This window comes from Nannobrachium achirus, assembly GCF_963921795.1.
Source record: "Nannobrachium achirus genome assembly, chromosome: 19".
NCBI lineage: Eukaryota > Metazoa > Chordata > Actinopteri > Myctophiformes > Myctophidae > Nannobrachium > Nannobrachium achirus.
In genome coordinates this window covers 36,243,484-36,259,978 of record NC_137826.1, presented here as the reverse complement: position 1 = coordinate 36,259,978, position 16,495 = coordinate 36,243,484, and the positions used below count along the sequence as shown (strand labels likewise).

The window sequence follows — 16,495 nt, the reverse complement described above, 5'->3', positions numbered from 1 at the left end:
GTTCCCCACCGCGGCACGGAGTGCAGTGCCGGGCCTCGACCCGACCCGACGCGCGGTTTTCCCACACAATGAGTCAGCAAGCGCTGACTCATTGTGACATCACTTCATAAAAGGCTCTGACATCACGTACGCCACATGAGTCAACAAAAAATGGACGCATATAGACGTGTTCTGATGTTCATAAATGGGCTTAAATGGACACATGCAAACATATGGCCTGTGTCCATTTATGACAACAGGTATAGTGGGGTTTGCATTAAAGGGGGAACCGGCACTGTGTCTGCAACACAGTCAGAGGCACAGACAGATACAGAGATCTCCATAATGGGGAATAAAGGGACACAGACAAACAGATATAGAGATATCCATATATGGGCATAAAATGGATGCAGACAGACAGATACAGAGATCTCCATATATGGGCATAAAATGGACGCTTAGAGACAGATAACTCCATATATGGGCATAAATGGACACAGGCAAACAGATGGTCAAAACGGGTCCGACAGAGATCTCCATATATGGGCATAACATGGACGTAAACAGACAGATATCTCCATATATGGGCATAAATGGACACACGCAAACAGATGGTCAAAACGGATCCTATGACAACAGGTATAATGGAGTTTGCATTAAAGAGCGGGACATTCATTCCCTATTTACATTGTTCCCGAGTTGGCCAGGACGCAGACTTTCGGGCGGCCGAGCTTCTAGTCTATCTATAAATGCGACAAATCTCTGTCTGTCTGTCTGTGTGTATGTAATCCGCGTATCTCGAGAACCGTTCGTCCCACCGGCTTCAGATTCGGCACGCACGTTCCCCGCCGCGGCGCGGAGTGCAGTGCCGGGCCTCGACCCGACCCGACGCACGTTTTTTCCGAACCGGCGCAAAACGTTCGGAATCTCCTTATGCGGAGCTGATTGTTGACATCAGGCTGTTCCGGAGGAAATCGGCGCAAGCGCTGACTAATTGTGACATCACTTCATAAAAGGCTCTGACATCACGTACGCCACGAGTCAATGGGCATAAATGGACACAGGCAAACAGATGGTCAAAACGGGTCCTATGACAACAGGTATAATGGGGTTTGCATTAAAGGGGAACCGGCACTGTGTCTGCAACACAGTCGGAGGCACAGGCAGATACAGACATCTCCATAATGGGCACAAAGGGACACAGACAGACAGATACAGATATCTCCATATATGAGCATAAATGGACACAGGCAAACAGATGGTCAATACGGGTCCTACAGAGATCTCCATATATGGGCATAAAATAGACGCAGACAGACAGATAACTCCATATGGGCATAAACGGACAGGCAAATGGTCAAAACGGGTCCTACAGAGATCTCCATATATGGGCATAAAATGGACGTAGACAGACAGATATCTCCATGTATGGGCATAAATGGACACACGCAAACAGATGGGCAAAACAGATCCTATGACAACAGGTATAATGGGGTTTGCATTAAAGGGCGGGGCATTCATTCCCTATTTACATTGTTCCCGAGTTGGCCAGGGCGCCGACTAGACGCTCGGCCGCCCGAAGGATATCTCCATATATGAGCATAAATGGACACAGGCAAACAGATGGTCAATACGGGTCCTACAGATATCTCCATATATGGGCATAAATGGACACACGCAAACAGATGGTCAAAACAGATCCTATGACAACAGGTATAATGGGGTTTGCATTAAAGGGTGGGGCATTCATTCCCTATTTACATTGTTCCCGAGTTGGCCAGGGCGCCGACTAGACGCTCGGCTGCCCGAAGGGCGGCCGAGCTTCTAGTTTCTGTTATAAAGGTAGAAATCATAGATATAAATGATATATAGCCTATGTAAATGCTAGGCTATCTATCTTTATTCTACATATATTATACCATAACTGTTAAGTAGCTTATGGGTCTTGACTTTCAACCAGCGATTCCTGACATCACAGTACTGACGTCATCAACTGGCCTTTAGGTAATTCATGTCTATTTCACCCACACAACTCTGAGTACCCTACTAGTCTCTCCATCTGTCTATCTATTGCACAGGAAATCCATAAGATAGGCCTAGATCTTATAGATTTCCATATGAAATCTGGGGGCACATGTTAATAGCAATCTCGTCATTCTCGTGCATGTTTGCTGATATCAGGTTGCCAGGCTTATACCCAATATTTCTTATCAGTACCGGAGTATGAGAGGAAATCGGAGGCCTGGTCTCTATCAAAGCACAATCTCTGTTTATTTTTCCTTCGCGTATCTCGAGGACCGTCCCACCGGTTGACTTTGCTGAGGACCAGAGGTAGTGTGATGCCAGTTGTGTTGTAATGGGCATCGCACTAGTCTCTCTATTATAAAAGGTCCCAACACGGGTATCGCAGGCACCGTTAGTATATCAAAAGAAGGCGCAAAACAAATTAAGCAATTACATAGCAAGTACATAGTAAAATAAAACGAGAAGACGCCATACTACCTTCATATAGAGGGCCCGTTTCAGAGTTATAGCACAATCATGCAGGTTTTAGAAATAGATAATGAATACTTTTTAGAAATAGATAATGAATACTTTTTGGTTACCACCACGCTCTGACTTGACTAGTGCGGTGTCCTTTTAGATCAACATGTATTCATAGGAGGATGGATCGCACAGTGGCAAGAGTTGCTTTTTCTTTTTTTTATAGATTTTTTGAGATACACTGAAGGCGGCTGATAGCCGAAACGTTTGTTTCTCATCTTGACATGTAATAAAAGAAAAAGTAACTCTTGCCACTGTGTGCGATCCATCCTCCTAGAAATAGATAACAGAAATGTTTAATGGGATTAATCATCTTCCTGGTCAACACACAGAACAGAACACAAAACATGACATGAAGGCACATTTTCATATCCTTTAATTACCTCTGTAACATAACATGGTTGGTCATTCTAAATGCCATCAGCGTTGATCTGAGAACAGTTTCCAATTCAATACAACATGAACAGAAAGCAGAATCACCCCAGTTTTCGTGACAGCAACTTAATTTTTACTTCCTCTGACAAGTACTTCCAGTCCACAGGACATAATGTACACACACACACACATTGTATTTTCCACCTCAAACTTCAGATTTCCTACAAACCGCCTGTCCTCTTTTAACATGACTTCAAGGATAGCACAGAACAAAATGCATATAGCGCAAAACAAAATAAAAACTCAACAATATTAAATCTTTCAGTTCAGTTCAGTTCTGGGGGGGAAAAAAAGCTTTTACTGCGTTTGTTCAAAAAGAAAGCAAACGACCAGTAAAAAACAGAACTGTAGGGCTTAAAAACTGGGAGTGTTGTATCATCTACTCTGGAGAGGGAGGGATAAAACCTGGACTATACACTTCCTGTCATATAAAGCCAGGAGAAAATGTGTGGAAACAGAAGAGCTTTTTTTCCAACTTTTTATTTAAATTATTTGCACCACACAAGCGGGCTAAAATGGACCATGCTGTCAGTACACAGAAAAGGGGGTTGAGTGGTGGTCGTTCTAAATATACTAAATGTGAATATTAACAAGTATGAACAGCGTGCCAGTGCAACCAGTTAATTGGGACGAGTCCTCTTCAGTGTGGTGTAGTGTTGGCAGGATCCTCCACCGACCCCCCCTCTTACTTCTCTTCACACCACTGGTTCTCTTTGCGTACCTGAAGGGGAAGCAAGCGCAGGTTGAAACACATTGTCAAGGAAGGTGTAAAAATAAATAATGCCAAAATGTTTGCTTTACCTTTGTACATGTACATAGTAGTTTTGACTACCATTATTTTATAGATTGAACAGAACACTTTAATCATTAATTGATCAAAGTAGTTGCCAGTCTCTATAATAAAGCTATGTGCGCCATGCTCGTGTTACTGTTGATTTCCACTTCTGTGGATCCTTGTGTTCAGTTGTACCTCCTAGGCCGGCTACAGACCTAAAGGCACAAAAACGAGTGCGTGTCGTGTGGGGGAGGCGGGGGGCAGGCACAGCGCAATGCATTCCGGATGGGAGTCGAGTGGTTTGAAGTCGAGTGCGAGTCGTGTGGTGTTGTGTGGTTGCGTCCAACTTGCTCACGACTCGCACTAGACTTCAAACCACTCGACTTCCATCCGCAATGCATTGTGCTGTCTCTGCCCCCCGCCTCCCCCACACAACTCTCACTCAACTTGTGCGTTCCAGTCTGATTGCAGCCCTAGAGCTAAGCACCACTGCCCAAATCAGTGGCAGCAATCAGAGGAAGCGCACCTGTTCTCGTCTCCTTATCTAGATTTCCAGTCAATGTTTTAACCATTTATTTACAATTTGCCCCCCGATGCTGTCACAGGGCGCAGAAAAGGGGGGGAAAGCAGTGTTGTATCATCTGTTCAAGTAAGCAAGGAAGTCTCCCAAATAAAACAAACCTCCCAAGCCTTCTTTGGTGGTTGGGAAACAAATACATTGTGCAGTACCAGTGCCACCACTGTGGGTCACCACACCGCCATCAACCAATAGACCAATTATTTGTTTACAAACATTGAGACTGAATGCACAGCTGACTGTATCATGTAATCAATTCCCAACAGATCCCCAAACCTGTTGTTTTGGGGAGCACTGGTTATTCAACCTCCTCTCGTGTGCTAGTGAGGTGCTCCCATGGGTGCGCCCTTATCGAGACATATATACTTCATTGCGCAACGGTGTTCCACGTCAACCGAGTAGCTGATATACAAACTCACATCGCGTCACCAATACAACCCTTCTGAGCTTGGAGGTCTGCGGCTCTGCGCGCGACACCGTCGCAGGACGGAGCATAATTAGGCTTCATGGATTGCAGCTGGGCGAGCAGTAGACGCTCTGGTGATCCAGTGGATCGGGTGGGTGATCAAGAGGAGCGCTCCCTCTGTTCTGATGACGGTGAATAGAGGTGGGGTTTGAAGGACAACTGTTTTGAATCGCTATTATTGTTTCCAATCAACAGAAACTAAGGATTATATATTTCAAGAGTGAGAATTTACAGTAAAAATCCTAAGCATTCTTCCTCCACACTGGGAGAAAAATGGCATCTGAAAGTTTGATGGAATGCATTTTTAAACACGAGTGCCATCCATTGCATCCTATGAACGGTGGGGTTCATTTGGTGCCGACCGGCGTGCGCATACTGGTTTATATCAATGTGACGTGGACCATTAAGGCATCTATGTCCTTATAGTTACTTCTAGTTTATTTATGATCACACCCATTTCTATGATGGATAGCTTCTAGTTCCATCTTTGCATTTATCCGGTTAAAAAGGCGAATACTGTAGCCTTGCATAGCCAGGCGACTGGAGAGCTCTGCCTACCAAAACGTCTGGAGAATTTATAAAAACATTTAGGGGCTGTGACGCCCGCTGGCCTACTGGTCCAGGCGCATACCACATAGGCTTTGTGTGGCCTGTAGCGGGTCGCTGCTTCGATTCCGAAGCCCGACCAGATTTGCTGTGTGTCCCCCCCCCCCATCTCTCTCCCCGTTTCCTGTCAGTCTACTGTCCTGTCAATAAAGGCATAAAAGCCCAAAAACATATCTTAACATTTAGGGGCTAAAGAGCCTAGACCTACAGTCCAATTCTTCAACAACCAATCCCGATATACCCTAAAGCAGGGGTGTCGAACTCATCTTGGGGTGAGGGCCGCATTGGATGAAAGGCGACTTGATGAGGGCCGAACCAGTCGCGGATCGGATGGCATGCACACTCGCGCACATGTTCGCTCTGTTATTCTTCCTGTCGTCTCAGCCACTGCTGTAGCTAGCAGTATAGCAGTATTTCATTTTTCAAATTGTGTTCATTATTAAGTAAAATAGCTACTTTCATTATTGGTATTACAGTTGCAGTTAGGTACGAGAGATGCTATTTTTTTTAAAGGAGTAGTTCATCCCCAAAATTACTTTTTTTTTCTTTGATTACTCACGCCATGGAGACTTGAGTTCAATAATATATTTTTATTTTATTTGTCGCAGTACTAAGACAAAAATGTGATAATAGTACACTTCCCCCCATTGATTCCGGATCCGGAATCAATAGGCATACATTTATTGTAATCAAATTTCTGTTTTAGGAATGAGTCTCCATTGGCTCCATTGCATTTTGGGGGTGAACTACTCCTTTAAGAAGTGCCAATAAGAATAAACCATTTGATAATAGAATAATTCAATTCCTGATAGTCTCTGCTATAATTTGTAAATGGCCAAATAAAATATTATTGATGCAGGACAATAATTATTTTTATTGTATTTTATAATAAAAAAAATAAAAGTAATGAACAATAATGGCATATTCAGAAAATATTGGAATAATAAAACTTTTACATTTTTATTATTATTATATTTTTTAAATAAGTTATTTTTTTTAACAACATTAATTTCCATGTCTAATATGTGTAATCTTTGAGTATAGTTCGAATATTGTAGGTATGTTCAGGTATTATTCATAGACTCCCCACCCTATTCCTAGCAATTCTGTCATCTTCAAAGAGAGAGAGAGCTGGTCACTTAACATTCCAATCAATCAACTCAATCACTGCCAGGTGGGAGAAACCTAGCCTGCAGTGAGCAGGCTTTAGTTAGGTTAATTCTTAAAACAATCATAACTTTTGACAGGAATGGGCTAGAGACTTACTTTTTTTTCCTAAGCCTGTGCCGGATTGAATCGGCCGTATGTTTGACATCCCTGCCCTAAAGCCTTTTAATTGATTCTGCAATTACGTTACTTTTTTTTGTTAACCTTTCCCCCGGTGGCCATCTAGGCAAAGAACCTGCAGCATAAGCCTGGAACATAAGATTCTAGATGACAGCCAGCCACTCCCTCCTGCTGACTCCTACCAACTCCTCACGAGGATTGCAACAGTTCTGAGCTCTTTTTGGCAAGCAACACTGTCACACTACAGAGCGTGTTAAACATTATAAGTCAGTATTAACAAGGATGGGTGGTGTACCTGGGCTTCCTCCTCCTCTGTGAAATCATTTTTTATATTAAACGTCTTCCTGATCTCCTCTGGGGTTTTGCCTTTGATCATGTTGGCCACCGTCTTGCAGGTGACATCTAACAAGCCTTTGATGTCCAAATAGTTGGCAGCCTAAAGAGCGAGAGAGAAGACACATTAGACTTTAGACAGCACACTGTAAACATCATCACGAGTGCATACTTTAGAAAAGGGGGCCCCAGTATAAATCAACCCCTGCACACTGACAATCAGTAGCAAGGCTACTAACCCATGTGGACACACAAATGATGACACCGGAATGTCCTGGTTCTCGTAGCTGGTACAAGTAAACATTTCAAGGAGACAGGGGCCCGGAGGGGGGGGGGTTCAATCTACTCAGATGACTGCAGCTCTGAGCTTTGGTGTCGTTTCACGAGGCCTCACAGATGCATGTCAATCTATTGCCTAATGTTGCAATTGGGACAGGCACAGCCAGTGCACAAGTACCTTAAAGAGGTGGTGCCATGATTTCCCCCCCCTCTAAAACATGATTATCAGGTATTATGATTATACTAAGAGGAAGATCTTTTACAAAAAAGTATACAGACAGAGTTAAAATTGGGTTTTTATGTGGCCACACCCCCAGTTCATTAAGTATGCATGGATGTCATGGTGGGTGGTGACCCAGCTGAAGTTAGCCACACCCCACAGTGTTGGGTGAATGGTAATTAGGGGAGGAGTTGATACTGTGACATACTTAGTATCTGTGTTTTTTAACTGACACTTTTGACCACAAGGTGGCAGCCTCCAAGAGAAAACAAACAAATACCGAGAATAAATAATTGCTCATAAAAAACACACCAGGGGGTCTAATGAAGTACTTTCAACCTCCTAGACACATGAAAAACAGAAAAAATACAAAACTATGGCACCACCTCTTTAAAGTAAAGCGGATGGCAGTGTTCACACAGTCAGACTATAATATAAAAAAAATACAATGGTATTCAACCCTCCCAACCCTGCTTCCCTCCCAGAATACAGCCAATTATACAACAGGTAGTTTCAATGAAGCAATCTTATTAGTTCAAATAGCTTTCTACCTGTGCGAATAATGAGCATTACCACACAGGTCTCATCAAAAAAAGAAATCAGTTGAGCTGGTCGCGAAAGAGCTGAGAGGTTCCCTCTCCCAAGACTATGCTAGCGGCTATTCTAGCAGTTTTCATGTGAAGTTCAGGCACATAGTAGCTAAATGTGGCCTAAAGAAAATACACGTTTCTATTGAATATCTTAATACAATGAAATTAAGTTGAAGTGTTTTTTTAGGGTAACTGTTATGTATAATGTATAATTGCAATATTACACTTGAGGATGTGTGTCATTCCACACCCTCTCATGTAATATTGCTTACTTGTGCATGCACCGTGTCCCTAGACTATATGGTGGTGGACAGGTTACTTTACCCCTCTGATTTACCATTTAATAACTCTTGTTGGCAAGATTTCACATGAAGCTAAATTTAGTGCTGTTGTGTTGCACCTTGGCCAGGCAGTTGTTGGCTGCCGTTGTCTCCAAGGACTTCCTTCTCTTCATGTAGGGCAGCTGCCCAAACCACAACTTTTCTCACGCAGTCACTAAGCAACTTATGTTTTGTCTGGCTCTGAACTGAGCTGTAAATGCTTGTTGCTTAGCCAGGGCACATACAAACCAATGGCGGCAAAACTGATCTGTGTGTGTGTGTGTGTGTGTGTGTGTGTGTGTGTGTGTGTGTGTCTGTCTCTAGGTCATGTGAGTGTGATTAGGTTAGATTAACATTGGAACATATAAATACATTTTGCTTTTCTGTATGGTTGTGTAAACAGAAATTGCACAGGGCAAATACAGTGTGACAATAAATAAAGAATGTTCTGTTAATGACCGTTATCAATGATAAAAAATAATGTACTATACAAATCATACTGAAAAACATTTTAACACTTCCGATGCCAAATGCTTCCAGGAACGTGATCAGAATTACAGCCCCGTTATCACGTCCAGGGACGTGTTACCTGGTTATCATGGTTAGCAGGTGCTGGTGAGCGAAAAAACTTCATATCCCATGATGCAACTCGGCCGCCATCATCAGGAAGCATGTAATCTCCATATATGCTCCTATTCATTGCTGCTAAGAAACAGCTTTATCTCGGAGTCTTTCTCCAAAAATGCTTCAATCGCCGAGAAACACTTTCACAGCGACACTGGGCTGCGACGGTCGGCCGCGGTTATAATTTTTCATTTCCGTGTGTAAGTAAACATCCCGGTCTAGAATCATTCTGTCTGATCCACATTTTTCTCCTTAGTGGGTTTATATATTGATCTGAACTTGCACATGGGCATTGACGATTGACATATGAAGACTGTGACAAAGCCAGTTTTTCCACTATTCCCAATTTTACGCTGCTTATTTACGTTTTTGTGAACGTTCCTCACTAGCAATGAGATCTGTAGTCATGGTTACAGTCCCATACCTCGGATGGACGGTGGGTGGAAATGGCAGGTAAAGACTTGGATAGTTGTATACCAATAACCATCTACAAGCGGCAGTACAGATGAATGGAAACAATTCTGACGATTATGATAAAATAATTGCAATTATCTAAAATAATTGCAATTATTTAATATTTGTGACAGGCCTAGGTGTGTGTGTGAGTGTGCCCACCAGAATGAGTTCAAACAAGGTGCCTTGGTCCACTTTGAGGAACTCCTGGTCCCACACAGGAATGTCATCTGTCCTCTTCTCCTTGTTCTCGTCATCCTCGGGGGGAGGGGGGTCGTCTTTGTGATGGGTGCACCACTGGATCACCTGAACGAACACACATGTCAATTTTAACAAGAAATTAGGCTTTTCTTTCCACTGGGCACGATAACTATCTTTCACCATACTATTTATTTTATAGTTGGTGTCAACACTGCCATCCACTTTTTTTATCCCCCATATCCACGGCTTTCCAACGCCCCATAGTACATTGCACAGACGTTGTACCGAGCTTCCGGCGCCGCAGCCGAGTGTGATTTACAAGCTCACAACGGGCTGCATCTGCAATGCGACGTGAGCTTGTATGTCTGCTGTTAAACCGGAAGTGTGGTCCAAATAATCTCCAGTAAACTCCCGCGGCAAGAGGTGGATATATATTTTTTTATAGTTATCAATCTAGTGCTCGGTGTGAATGGCCCTTTACCCTTTTTAAGTCGAACAAAACCCCAGCTAAAATGATAATCTAGGAGTGTAGTGTGGCCCAAGGGAGGGCGCATAGAGGGTGCAATGTGGGGTGAGTGAGGAGGAAAGAGGGGGGTAGTCTACAAGTTTAGTAGGCCTAGGGTCTATGAGAGGTGGCAGTAGACCCGAGGTCTGGTCTAGGAGTGTAGTGGTCTAAAGCCCCTTTTCCAATGGCCCAACACCACACCACTCCACACCACACCACGCACTTGTGCCAGGTTTTCCACTACAAGGACCTGGGTAGAGTGGTGTGAAAGTGGTACTTAATGTGGTACTAAAAGTATCCACTCCAGAGTAGGTCTGAGCTAGGCCAAACAGGGCCAAACACTTCATGATGACTGATCACTCACTGACTTTTCATTTAGACCACCAGGATATAGTTGTAATACATGATAATATATTCTATTGTGTTATAACTAGAGCCCGACCGATATATCGGTCAATTCGATATATCGGTCGTTTTGGAGGTATCGGTATCGGTGAATTATTCCACCGATACCGATATTTTTTTGATTTTTTTTTTTTGACCCCATTAAATCTTAGCCTGGCGGGGCCCGACGCTATATCTGTGTTCACTCCTTCCACAGTATAACGTCTGGACTTCCGTTGATTGGCAGCGAGTATACCGATTATTCTGTGATTTGGGCCAATCAGTGACTGCTTCCGCACTATGCTTCCGCACAACAAACGTAGTCTTCCTGACAACAAGTGAAAAGATTTCCCTGATTGGTCCATGTGTAGACAGTGACGTAGATGCATGCTGCAGGCTGCAGCATTTTCAAAACAACAATGGCTGCCCTCGCAATGCAAAAAGTGTAACAGTTAACGCTCTAACCATAAAACAAGCAATAAGTGCAGTTATTTCAGAGTTGGAATCAATTACAACAATTAAAAAGCAACACGGAGGATGCGCTAGTGGAGTTTATCGGCCGAAAAGACGTGTTTGTTTGCCGTTCTTCCGACTGGCTGAGAGATGGTGATTGGTTAGAGGAGTCTGTCTGTCAAGGCAAGTACTCCCGCCCACTTTTCAAGCTGCCAATAGGCAAAGGCCAGACGTTATACTGTGGAAGGAATGAGTGAATGAACGCAGTATGACGTCGGGCCCCGCCAGGCTAATTAAATCTAGTAGGTAAACATGATTTCAATCGCGATTTTGCATGTTCCACCCCCCATACAACCCCATCTTTCATACAGGGCAGCCATCTTTGCTTACATAACATGAAACGTAAAACATAATGGCTATTTTCTCAAGAATGCCTGAACGGATTTCCAATCTGATTTTTTTGTTTGAAAGCTGTGAACAGCCTGCACAAACATGGTGCATGCTCTGTGCATGGGCGTGCATGATCTGTGCACTATAAATTACATGGAAGTCTATGGAGATTTATGGCAGGGAGAACCCAAAGAAGGCATATTTAATTGGCAGTAACTGAGTTAATTGTCTGTAACGTGTCTGCGGATAGAGCATGAAACCCTGAGTTATATAGGCCTATGTGTGGGCAATACCAGAATTATCCAGCAGAGTGCAGTATAATAGTCCAAGATGCAAGCCAACACTACTGGAGCTGCTGCCTCTCGTGTGTCGTTCACTCACCACATGCACTGTCTAACTCTGATTTTTCATGTTGCGGTGGAGGAAGGTGTGTAGGCCTATGTGAAAATCCACAGAGAAATATAGATGTCTGACTATAGACTATAGAACTTGTGTTGTTTAATTGCTTGGCAATGCATTTACGTTTGGATAAAAGACACATATTAATTCATAAACGAGACAAAACACAGCAGAACCCCCAAATTAAAAGAGTATTATTATCCAACAAGCAATAGAAATTGATAACTGCGACCAAACTTAAAGTTTGACATGAAAAGCACAAAAAAAACAATAATCTGACCATTTATCCGAGGGGTGAGCTGTCAATTAAATGATCTTAAATGAATAATTTTTTTTTTTTACAAAACATCGGTATCGTATCGGTATCGGTGCTCTAGCACTCTCCAACATCGGATATCGGTATCGGTCGGAAAAAATGGTATCGGTCGGGCTCTAGTTATAACCACTATTATAATATATTATGAGTATTATAATTATCAAAGTAATACAATAATACCTTATATTGTGTTATAATCACAGTTATAATCCATTATAGTGTATTATAATTTAGGATAGTTGTAATACAAATTTATATTGTATTATAATCACAGTTAAAAGGGTCAATTTGTTTCTTACCAATAGGGGTACTTTTGTGTAATGGAAAATGTAGATATTTTTATGTAGTGCGGTGTGGTGTGGTGTGGTGCTATAGCTGCAGTAGAAAAGGGGCTTAAGGTGCTACTTATGGAGGTAGGTCAGTGGTAACCTACACTACTCAGTAGAGGTGACTATATAGTTCATGTGTTGTCTGTGTGTGTTCCTTTACCTTCTTGAGGATGGCAGCGTTTACATTAGGGAGCGGGACTGGATCATCATCTCCTTCATCATCCATTCCCAAATCTAGACAATATGCAAATACAAAGACAATTGTTATTGTACTCCAGGACCATCACCCTGTATTCACTTTCCTTGCAAATTTGTAGATTGACATTGATGCTCACGTGCATGCAACGGAAATTCCAAGAATAGACAACTTTAAGGGGCACAAAACCCCTTTTGTTTTCATGTAGAGGTTAAAAGCTACTAAAACATGTCATGGTAACCTTGACCTTATAGTACACTATTATGATGTAAACGAAGAAAATGCAGCTAATAAAATAATGGGTATGTTAAAGACTTTGGTGTGTCTGCAACTTTTAACAATCCGTACATAAAGTTGATAACTGTTCTTTACGGTTTGGCTCAACACCAAGACGGGGGGGAATGTGCTTTAAATTGATCAAACCACATTTGATTTAGGTGTACCAATGTGCAAGCATTGACAAAACTGTTGACTACTGCCAGTGATTTGCACACTGGCACACCTAAAACCAACAGCCCTTATTAAAGCTGCAGTCCACAACATTTATGCCCTACCCATGATCTAAACACGGGTCTCCCACCCTGCATGAGACCAAAGTTCTACAACTCTAAAGCAGCTTCAATTTTATGAATTGCAAATACATATTTATTACACATAGCATATCCATACTGCAAGGATGGATTGCTATGTGTAAATATGTAGATATGACTTTTTTCTCTCTCTCTCTTTCTGGAAACGATGGAGCTTGCACAAAAACGAATTCCACCCACTGTTTTACACCTGTCCTGGCTGTAAACCTGTGAGCTGATTCCATCCCAGTGCACTATAAGATCAGCAAGCCATTTTTCATCTGCCTGTTTTGTAACCGGACAGGACAACAAACTACAAAATTAGCCTAGGGTTTAACTGTAAGCGAGTAGCCAACACTGTATGTTGCTACTAGCCACATAAACAATGATCAATGAGAACAACACTGTACCTTCTAACATAGTCTTGATGGTGACAGATTGTTTGGCTATTTCAACATCCACCTCGAAGATCTCTCCATCCGAACTTTGTAACTTTATTGTGGGCATAATCTGGAACAAAAGAACACTTTAGTTATCATCCAGTTATGAGCAAAACAACTGATGTGTCAAGCTTTTTCAGTCACTTCCATTAAACAGTAGACATAAGGTATCCAGTGATGTTACTAGGTTTTCAATGTAATGGGTCCCGGGACCCACAGGTGGTCATTCAAATGGGTCCCAGTAAAGTTTTATGAGTCCTCAATATAAAGTTTACACGCGCAAAATGGTGTCGGACGTCGGTGGAATCAAAACATTGATGTTTCTATCGCCTGTTTAAGACTTTCTACGTGGATTTTATTTGTGTTAACGTAGGGTAAAGTAGGATGCTTTCACCCATGTACAATGGTGGTGTCTGTGGAATTTCATTTTTTTTCCTTTTACCGCGACGCAGTAAATTATTTTAACATGGACTCCAATGGAGGCGCATCCCCGGGACCCCAGGACCATGACATGAATGAGTCCCTGGGTGACTTGAATGAGTTTTAGATGCGGGATGCGCACGTAATGACATCACTGGGTATCTAATCTCAACTCGAGTTATTGTTGGTTGACATGCAAGCAACTGACAATTTGTAATGACTATACACTATAGTAAACTAAAACTCATACAAAAAGGAACCAAATGGACCTGACTAAAACATTTGTAAATCCTAAATTCAACCAAAATGGACCCTAACCCATTTGTAACCAAGAATTGTGCTACTTTGTGAAGTAACAATGACACAAAGGGAACAAACATATTCGGCTACAGTACTGTGCTGCCTTTAGCCAAATAAGTCTAATTCCATAATATAATCACAACAGGTCTTTAATATTGTCATTTCCTAATTATAAATCAGACCCAGGCCTTCAGTTAGCTACTGGGCTAAACAACAGTGATGTACAATTTTGAGGTATTTGTACATTACTTGAGTATTTCCAATACTTTTACTTCTACACCAAAATAGCCGATCTACAAGCTCACAATGCACTGTGAGCTTGTAGATCTGCTATTTTCAAAAGATCTTTATACATTTGAAAACGTGTGAAACAGGACAGTCTGCATGATGAATACTTTCTACTTTTGGTACTTTTAAGTACATTTTGATACCAATACCTTTGTACTTTTACTCAAAGTAATGTTTTGATTCCGGACTTTTACTTCAGAGCATTCCTACATTCCAGTATTACTATTGATACTTTTACTCAAGTAAAACATGTAAGTCCAACACTGCTAAACGAGTTAAAGCTGCCTCGAGTGCTTAGCGACCGGGAAACAGCCAGGGAAGCTAGCTCGTTAGCTTTAGCTAGCCGTCACTGACTTTGTCGTTAAGTTTAAGCTTCACGACACGTAATGTGTATTTAATGGGCTTCTTGTTTATATAAACCAATGTCCAGTGTGCCAATTAATGTGCTAATAATTAGCGAGCTAACCCAGCTAACGCCAACTAAGTAGGCATGACACTACTAGCTAGCATCTGAGCTAATGTTAGCACTCTGCGTTGTCAGCGAGGCCTGGTAGCATCCACCTCCAGGCTCAGTATTAGGAGGTAAATACAGGTAAGAAATGTGCTCTAACTTCTACATTGAACCGTTTTATAAAATGAATATTGCGTAAACAGTGCGAGCTGTTACTTACTGTGAATGTTTAACGTCAACGCGGCGCTCAAAAGTCAATAATAGCAGGAGAAACAAGACGGCCAGCCAGCAAGCAATAAACAACAACTACTGAACTCACTGCTGGAGTCTACATACCATGGGCCGGGGGGACGGGCTGTCGCGTTTCTGATTGGATGGTTTGTTGTCAGGGCAACACGGCTATTTTCGTTTTGCTTCCCCATGCAGTGGTGGAAAAAGTACTCATTTTCACTTGTTTTACTTGATATATTTTCCTCTGAGATTAAGTAGAAAATGGAAATACTCAAGTAAAGCACACACCCCTCAAAAGCAAAACTGTAATTAGGTACAGTACTCAAGTAAATGTACTCAGTTACTTTACACCACTAGCCAATAACAGTGTATGTAGTGCCTCCCGGCCATGGGATCTTTTAACCTACCTTTCGCTTTGTCACATTGATGAGAGGAAAATATAAGGTGGCGGCTGGAGCAACACTGCTGCTGCCTTATCTAATAAAATTTAATTTGACTATGTAATGATTTGTACACGGACTTCTATCCTATTGTATAATTTATTTTCATGCATTTATGACATATGTATGTGTGTGTGTGTGTGTGTGTGTGTGTGTGTGTGTGTGTGTGCGCGTGTGTGCGCGCGCGCACGCAGACGCAGTGTGTATTTTGTTTGTGAAAACATTCAACTGAATTAAAATACAAGCCCTAAAGACAAAACATGAATGCCTTATTTACTATTTAGTTGTCATTATATTTAGTAATAATGTGTTGCATAGCATTATCCAAACTAATGTGTTAATTCTACCACAAGATGGCGATGTCTACTCATTTTGGAGTTTGACCTAAAGAGGAATATTCCATCAGATTCCAGATAAACCACCTACAGTATTAAGTAGTAAGCCTTTCAAAGAAAAATCAAGAAATCTTGCAAATTAGGGAATGTTTCATGTAAACAGATATTACTGACTGATGGTAACAATCTTACGCAAAAATACATACAAATTAAACATGCCTGCAAGCTAGATCAACTATTGAGCCGTCTCATCCACACTTCTTATCTTCATCATACTGAGATAAAGGAAACCAGGATCAAGGACAAACTTTCAACTTTATTATTCAAATGGTTGGTTAATACAGCCTCTAGTTCAGGAGG

The 16,495-nt window shown here is 41.9% G+C and overlaps 1 protein-coding gene across 1 annotated transcript; it reads right to left on the bottom strand.

Moving 5' to 3' along the window:
- Window positions 1-2,882: 2,882 nt before the first annotated feature.
- skp1 (S-phase kinase-associated protein 1) lies at window positions 2,883-15,456 on the bottom strand. The gene is made up of 6 exons (XM_080748814.1): window positions 15,350-15,456; window positions 13,641-13,740; window positions 12,626-12,699; window positions 9,651-9,794; window positions 6,965-7,105; window positions 2,883-3,679 (listed from the first exon to the last, which is right to left on the bottom strand). Exons 2-6 carry the CDS (start codon window positions 13,735-13,737, stop codon window positions 3,644-3,646), a joined length of 492 nt encoding a protein of 163 aa, XP_080604940.1. The 5' UTR covers window positions 13,738-13,740; window positions 15,350-15,456; the 3' UTR covers window positions 2,883-3,643.
- Window positions 15,457-16,495: the final 1,039 nt, after the last annotated feature.